Raw genomic sequence first — 9,882 nt, forward strand, 5'->3', positions numbered from 1 at the left:
CCCCTCTTCTCTGTGACCAGCCTCTCAGTTACTGGAAGACTGCTATCATGTTATCTCATTTTCATTAGACTAGATATACCCAATTAATAAGTTAGTAATCACAACCATGTGATCAAAGCCCTAACCTCCTTTTTAAACATGTACTATACCCAATGTCTTGACCTCTTTGACCTTCTCCCTGTACAGTAGGAGCTGCAGGGTCAATGGCCTTAGTGGGTGAACTAGTTTAACACCCAGAGCCATCATATAGTTTGTTCAGAGATAGCATGTTATAGATCAAAGCGTTTTGGTTTTGTTATATCAGTTTTATATTAACCTGGTCTTAGGGCACCATCCTGCATGTGTTGATTCTGCATACAAATCCCTTTGATTTTAGTGGTATCTACTCCCTAAAGCAGGGGTCCCCAACCCCTGGTCCATAGACCAGTACCGGGCCGCAGCATGTCAGCAACCGGTCCGCATAAACAAGCAAAGCCCCATTCACAAGATGCAGGCAGCACACAAATCCACACTCCTTCCAGTCTGCGGAAAAACCTCTCTCCACAGAACTGGTCCCTGGTGCCCAAAAGGTTGGGGAAGCATTGATTCTCAACCTTGGCTACGTTAAGATGTGTGGACCAACTCCTAGAATTCCTTAACCAGCATTTCTGGGGAAGTTGCCAAAGTTGAGAAACGCTGCTTCAGGGAGTAGATATCATTAAAATCAAAGTATATCCACCAGCAATCTTGAATCTACAGACTTTGAGTCAGGTTGACTCCTGGCAACTGCCTGGATAGGTCCTGTGCGGTTTTCTTGGCAAGGTTTCAGAAGAGGTTGGCCATTGCCTCCTTCTTCTTCTTCCTAGGGCTGAGAGGGAGGGCCTGGCTCGAGGTCACCCAGATGGCTTTGGGCCTAAGGTGGAGAACATAGTTTTGTAGAATGGTCTCGTGTCTTTTCAATGTTGAGGAATGGTTGCAACTCAAAGGTGACGCCAGACTCAATTCCAGATTGATCTAAGAAAGCCTCCCCAGCCAAATCTGTAGCACTCCAAATACTAAGCGCAGGAGTCTGACTCTGTAATGGGCAGCTACAGTGCAGAGTTAAAAAAAAGTAGGAATCTAGAGAGCAGTTGTGGCAGAAGAGGCAATGATTACTATACAGCTTGGGGGAAAGAACTTCCATCAATTTAGGGCTCCAAAGATTGAGGTCACATAGACAGACAGGTGATCTTTACTAGCTCCGATGGTAAAGACCCACCTAGACTGGTATTACCTTCTCTGGCTGGCAGTCGGTTTTTCCAGATTCTTGAGAAAGGGATCTCCTCATCACCTCTTACCTTAGCTTTAGCTGGACAGGCTGATAATTGAACATGGAGCTGTCATAGACTACAAAGCAGCTGTTCTTCTACTGCAGAGGTGGGGAAAGATGCCCCCTTTATAACTTCTGGGGATTCTGGGAGTTGAAGTCCAGAAGTCATAAAAGGGCCATCATTCCCCACCCCTGTTCTACTGAGTCATGGCATTGCTTTACTACCAGCAATACTATTCTGCCCTGAGCTATGGTAGAGAAAGTAATACTGGGCATAGTTAGGGGCTGCACTAAGCCTGATGTCCTGCCCTGAAATGTGTCTTCCTCTTGTGCAGCTGCTGGAAAACATCCCCCTCCCCAATTGTCTTGAAGCCATCTCTTCTGCAAGAGCTTTCTGTTCTTCTCCATCCAAAAAAAGATGGACATCAAAGACCTTTCCTAAGAGAGGATCCCATATACAACTTCTTGGCTCTTCTGGAAAACATCATCATTACCAGTGTTGATCTTTCTCAGCAGGTGAGACCTTACCAGGTGCTCCTACTTACTACACAGGGCTGCCCAACAATGACACTCAGGAGCATCAGAAGTCCTGGATAAAGGAAACGCCCACAAGCTTTAATTCAGAAGTCAGGATCACAAGTCTTCACTCAAGATGGCAACTAGCACTCAATTAACCTCTCTCCCTCCAATCCTTCCCGCTTCCTCCCCCCCCCCCCAAGAAAGCTTCAACAGCACAAAAGTCACACAGCAACCCAAAAGAGACACAGCATGAAGACCCAGCATTCCTCAACTGGTTGGAAAAAGAACAGCCAGCTGGAACACCTCCCCATATCTATTCATAGCAGACCCTGCAAGCATTGGGACTGAGAAAAGGAGGGGTGGGGTATGCTTTTAACTGCTCTGTAATTTCTCCAGAGAACTCTGGCTGTTGGGAAGATTAAAAACATGGATTCATTAAGCAAGAGATCGAAAAGAATGAAACTGTTAAAAATATTTTTAAATGGTCAGTTCTTGCAGTTGGTACTTCCGACAAATGGAGAGGAAAGAATTGGCTGCTTCTTGTTGGTATTCTGAAGTCAAGCTCATGGCTTAGTTTTTAAGCTGGTCTGCTGTCTCATATACCCGGTTTCAGATCTGCCCATTTTTAGAAACACAAATGGCTTACTAAAGAATCCAGCTGCTGCCAGGATAGGTTTTTAAAGGGGATGTTTATCTCTCTCGGCTCTTGTGGTAATTCCTCAGTTCAAGTAGCAGTTATAATCAACTGTACAATTCTTGTTATTGGAAAGGAAAGGACCACTTCCAAATCTGGATGATTTCAAGAACAAAGGATTGATGCAGAGGTACGTAAGAGTTTATTCATGGAAGCTTTGGATAGGAACATTTGTCTGCATAAAAGTTGGGTGCTTCTGAACATGCCCTAGAACAGGGGTCCCCAACCTCCAGTCCGTGGACGGTACCAGTCCACGGCATGCCACCAACCGGTCCACACAAACAAGTAAAGCCTCATCCGCGGGATGCAGGCAGCACACAAAATCATGCACTCTCTGGTCCGTGGAAAAACCTTTCTCCAGGGAACCGGTCCTGTTGCCCCAAAGGTTGGGGACCTTTGCCCTAAGTACTAAAACTGGTTCTTGCAGCAGCTTTAGAGCTAATTAAGCACTCGGGTATCGGCCCAGAAAAAGTGACTAGAACGTCTTATCAATAATATTTGAAACCAGGAGAGGAAATGTAGGAAGAATTCTCCAAGTATCGGGAAACTCATTGGGTGAGATGCAAAAGGGCACTTAAAACGCCTAGAAGATTATGAAGAAAACATGTTCATGAATTGATGAATTATGCCACCAAATAGAGACTGGGTTATTTTTTTAGATGCAAAACTGAATTACATTGATTAAAGGCAATGTAATTGATATATTTGGCCCTCCGTATGTAGCTGGATGCTTTAGGTGGGGCTGCTGGGAATTAAATTTCACTATCTACCGGTAGAGGTTCACCTCCTATGTTAAGAACATCCCATCCAGAACCTCTACCATCACTACCTGACTTTAAGAACAAAAAGGTTCCTCTTTCTAAAGCATAGGTCATAGGACATTGTAGTCCACTGCTTTTCTCCTGTTCTTCAATTAAATAGCGATGAAAACTGACTGGGAAGTCAACCAGCTGAAGGCAGAATTCAAAAGTCGCTATGGAGACTTGATAGCATTAATGGCTCTCAGCCATTTACTTTGTAAACCACACACAAAGAAATCCATACATCTGCTTTCCCTAAACTGGCACCCTTCAAACATTTCAGATGATAGTTTTCATGATGGGAATCATATGGCAGAACAAGGTGGGGAAACACGTCTTCCAGGTATTGTTGGATTACACCATAAGCCATGTTCATTTGGGTTGCTAGAATTTTTAGTTCAATACCACTTGGAGGACCAATTCCAGCACAATAAGGACAAAAGACCTGTCTGGGAACAACAGAATGTGCAGTGGTATCTTACTAGTCTCAGAGCGTGGCTAGTCTTCAAACATTCAATGAATGTTCTTGATGTCCTCATTAACTGGCAGACAAAACAGAATAGAATAGAATTTATACTCCCCAGGTCAGTATTATTTATTTCCCATTTCTCTATTCATTTCCTCTTTGGAGGGTGGGCAGCAGGCAGTGGCTGCTCCATTCACTGATCAATTCACCTCTTTTCCATGATTTTTGGTAGCAAAAATGTCAGCTTCTTCGTAGACTGTGCTCCTCAAGTCAGGAACCCTACATTCAGGTCAACTAGGATACAGAGGCCATCTCTGAACAGTTCGCACTCTACATTCTTGATTTGGGGCAAGGAAGGTCCACAATTTCTAAAGACAGCAGAATAAGATGATGGTGTGTTTTTAACACATGTACACAAATTCATCAAAAGATGACCTCTGTTTGGTTCAAAATTGTCCATATACTTCTTCACCCAGAGCAAGAGAGAACAAGTTAAGGAGAGTCTCCAAAGATAAATTCTTCCATCAGAAGGAAAGAATGTTTTGCTACCTGCATTATCCCATGTCTCTGCAAACAAAAGATTAAGGATTTGAGGAAATCAGGCTATTTTCTCACCTGGGACATGGTATTTTTCTATATGCCCATTGTCTAGAAAATGAGCCATCATTGTATATTCGATGTATTCAAACTGCCCTACAGCCTTCATGATTCTGAAGAATAAGTATAAATAGTGGAGTAATCTTTGAAAAGAGTTATACGTTTTCCTGGTTCTGGAGGCAGCCCTTAACTTTCCTGGTGTTTTTTCACACACAAACACACACACTCTTCTACACCTACTGCTGGTTCTCCCCTCTGATAAGCAGCATGCATGGGGGGAAAAAGTGGAGGGAAATGGACATGTTACGATATAATATGATGTATTTTTGATACAATACAAAAGAACCCAAAACCTTTTAACCCAGGGGTCTTCAAACCTGGCCCTTTTATGACTTGTGGACTTCAACTCCCAGAATTCCTCAGCCAGCGTGCCTGGCTGAGGAATTCTGGGAGTTGAAGTCCACAAGTCATAAAAGGGCCAGGTTTGAAGACCCCTGCTTTAATCCCACTCCCTATATTTACAGGTAGTCCTCTATTTACAATCACAATTGAGCCCAACATTTCCATTGCTAAGCAAGACAGTTGTTAAATGAGTTTTGGCCCATTTTACGAGCTTCCTTGCGACAGCGGTTAATTGAATCACTGCAGTTTTTAAGTTAGTAACATGGTTGTTAAGTGAATCTGGCTTCCCCACTGATTTTGTCAGATCATTGCTAAAGGTAATCACATGACCTGCCACGGTCATAGATATGAGCTAGTTGCCGAGCATCTGAATTTTGATCATGTGACCGTGGGGATACTACAACCATCAGAAGTGTGAAAATCGGACGTCACTTTTTTCAGTGCTGTTGTAACTTCAGACAGTCACTAAATGAATGGTTGTAAGTCAAGGACTACGTGTATTTTCTAAGCAAACAGGAACATAAGTTGATAAACAAAGAGAAAACTTTCCATAGCTATAATCCCTGCATAAACTAACAGGAACAGGGAGAATGTAGATTTTTGCTTCAGAGTCAATATGAAGGGGTTAGGACACAGGTCGGCAACCTGCGGCTCCAGAGCCGCATGCAGCTCTTTGAGCCTTCCCTGTGGCTCCCAGCCTCCTCTGCCATTTGCAGAGAGAGACAGAGACAGAGAGAGGCACTTGCGCTTCCCTGCTTCTCTCTCTCTGTCTCTCTGTCTCTCTCTGTGTCTCTGTGTGTTTGTGTAAAAGAGAGTGTACTCACAGTGTTCTCCGACAAGCTGAAAAGCTTTTGGGGTGGGGCTCCTCCCTTTGCTGCGTCTCTGCAGGAAGCAGGAAGCAGGAAGGGCAGGAGAGAGCTAGCTAGCCCAGCGATGCTGACTCAGAAATTCTGGGAGTTGGTCCATGAGTCATAAAAGAGCCACAGTTGCCTACCCTGAGCTTGTTGGAGAACAGCTTGAAGCCAGCTTGCCAGGTGAGCAGAAGATCGGAGAGAGGGAGAGAGGGGGGAAGAGACAGAAAGAGAGAAAGAGAGAGAGAGAGAGGAAGAGAGAGAGAGAAGAAAGAGAGAGAGATAGAGAGAAAGAAAGAGAGTGGGGGAAGAAGACTGGCAGACCAAGGGCAGAAAGAGAGAGAGGGAGAGAGAGAGAGACAGAGAGAAAGACCCTTTTGACATCTAAAATGAAGATAACATATCCTAAAGGTAAAAAAGGATATATGCCAGTGATGGCGAACCTTTTAGAGACCGAGTGCCCAAAAACTGGCCCCGCTCCCGCTCCACCCCCACCCTGTCCCCTGCTCTGCCTGCCTGCAGGGCCATCACCGGCTCCAGGGCCCACCGCAGATCGCCCAGGCAGCCCAGCAGCACCAGTGGCGGCCATGCCGTCTGCCCGCACCCCGCAGCATCAACTGCGTGATGGGGTGTGAGGCAAAGTCTTGTCCACGCTGCCTGGCTGCCATGTCCTTGGCTGCTCTGCTCTGCTCTGCTCTGCATGGGCCACGCTCGGGGACAACTCTCCTCCAGGGGGGCTGCTGGTGAGGAGGGGGGTCGCGGGGGGAGGCAAGGCTGGGGCAACAGCACGTGTGCCCACAGAGAGGGCTCCGAGTGCCGCCTCTGGCACGCGTGCCATAGGTTCGCCACCACTGATATATGCAGTGTTATCTTCCTTTTAGATATCAAAAGGGTTTTGCAGCTCCCAGTGTTTTGTTTTCGGTGAGAAACAGGTCCAAGTGGCTCTTTGAGTGTTTTGGGTTGCCTACCCCTGGGTTAGGAGAAGACACTGAAATAACAGATCAAGTTATTTTGAAAAGAGTAAGTTAAAATTCCAGAGGGTAAAAAGAGACAGACAGTAGAGGACTATAATTTCCATTACCTGTGAAAGGAGAGAAAGGTTTCAAGAGCTCTTAAGTGGTCACATTGTAGGGAAGTTTGTTAGAATTGTCCCTCCCCCTATTTTATATTTTAAGGATTAATATTCAATTTGTGAAATATTTGCCTTGTGTAGGGTTTGAACAACAAGACAGTCACTCTTCCTCTTGGAATGTGAATGATCTCAAGTCACAGTTGAGGCTGTCTCTGATGCTCCAGAAATGACTGGACTTCAGCATTCATCATTGCTGCCCGCTGTTGATCCAACACAATTCAACCACCAGCTCTGAAGAGGGACCATCCCCTGTGGCTGGATTACCTTATTTATTGCAAAGGCTACACTGGGACAGGCTGGGATGTTCCATAATCATTAATCCTATGCCACTAGTTAGCTTCCTTCCTGCAGGAACGTCAGACAAACTCCTTCTGAGGTAAGCCTGCAATGATTCAATAACCCATTAAGCACAAATGGGCCATGCGCCTCATTTAGAAGCTGGAGAAGATTTGCGTATGGTCTCAATTGTGCCAGTTAGTTATGAAGGATTTCAGTGTCCAGAATTATTTGGCTGGGCTGCCTATGCAGCAAAGTCACCCACTTAAGGAGGCTGGAAGGGAAGTGCAGCAAAGATGGAGAATTAAAAGCAAAACAAATCAGGAGTCAAGGTCCGGGGATAGGATAGGATAGGATATAGACTAAACTAGAATAGAATAGAATAGAATAGAATAGAATAGAATAGAATAGAATAGAATAGAATAGAGACTAAACTAGACTAGAGAATAGGATAGGATAGGATAGGATGGAATGGGACGGAATGGAACAGAACAGAACAGAATGTAGACTAGACTAGAGAATAGGATAGGATGGGATGGGATGGGATGGGACGGAACGGAACAGAACAGAATAGAAGCTGGAAGGGACCTTGGAGGTCTTCTAGTCCAGCCCCCCCACTCAAGCAGGGGGAAAAAGTCATGATACGTCGCAATACGTCACATGGCGAGTTTGACACCCCTGGTTTAGGGGATATCAGTGTCAGAGTTCTTCTGTTTATAAGATGTGGGTGTGTTGAGTGAGGGTCTTGGGATGAGTCATCTGAGAGCCTCTCAAGCAGGGGTCTTCAAACTTGGCAACTTTAAGACATGTGGATTTCAACTCCCAGAATTCCTCAGCCAGCCAGAGCTGGCTGAGGAATTCTGGGAGTTGAAGTCCACAAGTCTTAAAGTTGCCAAGTTTGAAGACTCCTGCTCTCAGGGATGACTCACACCTGACCCAGTGATAATTCACACCCTCCAACAACCCTGACCTGAAGTAACCTCTCCATCGCAAGACCCATCACAAGCCTCTCTCTGATGACTCATCACAAGACCCTTACTGGACCAACCCACACCTGAAGCCCTTATAAACAGAAGGGCACTGACTGACATCCCCTGAACACTGCTAAAGAGGTTACCTAGCCTGGTAACGAAACGTTCGGAAACCAACCCACAAGCTCGGAGAACGAGCCTTCACCCTCAAAGCCTGACATCCCACCTTCTGAAACCTGGCTAGCTGAAAAGCCGAGCATTTCCTTTCTGCATTCCCTTGGCACCCCCAGCGGTCCATAGGAAACTTACAGTGTCTGATAAGTGTTGTCCTTTGACCGGAGGAACTTCACCACAAAGAAGGCGACGGCTTGGATGCTGAGCACCAGGACGATCCCTCCAATGAAGCTGGCAGAGTCGAAGCCAGGCGGGTAGAATTCGGGTGGGAGAGTTTTGGGTGGGCCGGTGGTGGAACCTAGAGGGCAACCAAGTCAAGGGATTGAGAGGGAACAAGGGAAGAGAGCTCATCTCGGAGTTTCTTCCAACCTTATTGCAGACGCTGGGTAGGAATAATGGAAGATGAAATATCCTCCTTCTTTCAAGGACAGAAGAAAATAATAATAATAATAATAATAATAATAATAATAATAATAATAATAATAATGATGATGATGATGATGATGATGATGATGATGATGATGATGATGATGATGATGATGATGATGATGATGATGATTTAACGAAGAGAAGGACAAGGGGGGACATGATAGCAGTGTTCCAATATCTCAGGGGCTGCCACAAAGAAGAGGGAGTCAAGCTATTTTCCAAGGTGCCTGAAGGCAGGACGAGAAGCAACGGGTGGAAACTAACCAAAGAGAGAAGCAACCTAGAACTAAGGAGAAACTTCCTGACAGTGAGAACAATTAACCAGTGGAACAACCTGCCTCCAGAAGCGGTGAATGCTCCAACACTGGAAGTTTTTAAGAAGAGACTGGACAGCCATTTGTCTGAAATGGCATAGGGTTTCCTGCCTGAGCAGGGAGTTAGACTAGATGATCTCCAAGGTCCCTTCCAACTTTATCATTATGATGATGATGATGATGATGGGGACCTTGGAGGTCATCTAGTCCAACCCCCTGCTCAGGCAAGGTTACCCTATGGGAAGGTTACCTTTTGGACTTCATTGTTTGGGGATGTTTTTGCTGCTTAACCCCACATCTGAACTGGACATCGCAGCAAGCTAAACCCTGATAAAGAGAAATATGTTTATACTGCAGGTTGTGGAGGATTTCTGTTTGCTTGTCTTTGGAGCCTTCAAGTCATTGTTGACTCCCGGACTAGTCTCTGCAGTTTTCTTGGCAAGGTTTTTCAAAAGTGGTTTACCCTTGCCTCTTTCCTATGTCCGTAAAAAAATAACTTGGCCCATTTATCCTTCTGCCTAAGGCAGGACTAGAACTCACAGTCTCCTGGTTCTAGTCGTGATGGCGCAGTGGTTAGAATGCAGTACTGCAGGTGACTTCTGCTGACTGCCGGCTGCCTGCAGTTTGACACTTTGAGTCTCACCGGCTCAAGGTTGACTCAGCCTTCCATCTTTCTGAAGTCGGCAAAATGAGGACCCAGATTGTTGGGGGCAATAGGCTGACTCTGTAACCGCTTAGAGAGGGGTGTAAAGCACTGTGAAGTGGCATATAAGTCTAAATGCTATTGCTAGCCAGATGTCTTTGCCCCTCCACCAAAGGGGCTCTAGAGCAGGGCTTTTCAACCTTTTCACCCACTGTACCACTTTTAGGATATGGCAATATCCGAGTACCACCAGTCGCCTAGCAAGGTGTCAAAAACCTGATGACCCAAAAAAAAAAAGGAAAAAAGCGATAAAGTACAGGTACCGG

At 45.5% G+C, this 9,882-nt stretch overlaps 1 protein-coding gene across 1 annotated transcript in view; it reads right to left on the reverse strand.

Annotated features, from left to right (window-relative positions):
• Window positions 1–3,890: 3,890 nt before the first annotated feature.
• CD164L2 (CD164 molecule like 2) overlaps window positions 3,891–9,882 on the reverse strand; it is a 29,637-nt gene continuing 23,645 nt past the window's right edge. Inside the window, exons 5-6 of the mRNA XM_015815173.1 lie at window positions 8,306–8,468; window positions 3,891–4,334 (exon numbers count right to left, since the gene is read on the reverse strand). Of these exons, the coding sequence (XP_015670659.1) occupies window positions 4,322–4,334; window positions 8,306–8,468 (176 nt within the window). The 3' untranslated portion in view covers window positions 3,891–4,321. The remainder of the gene's footprint in view (window positions 4,335–8,305; window positions 8,469–9,882) is intronic.

Source organism: Protobothrops mucrosquamatus, unplaced genomic scaffold (assembly GCF_001527695.2).
Source record: "Protobothrops mucrosquamatus isolate PMUCROS unplaced genomic scaffold, P.Mucros_1.0 scaffold321, whole genome shotgun sequence".
NCBI classification, from domain to species: Eukaryota; Metazoa; Chordata; class Lepidosauria; order Squamata; family Viperidae; genus Protobothrops; species Protobothrops mucrosquamatus.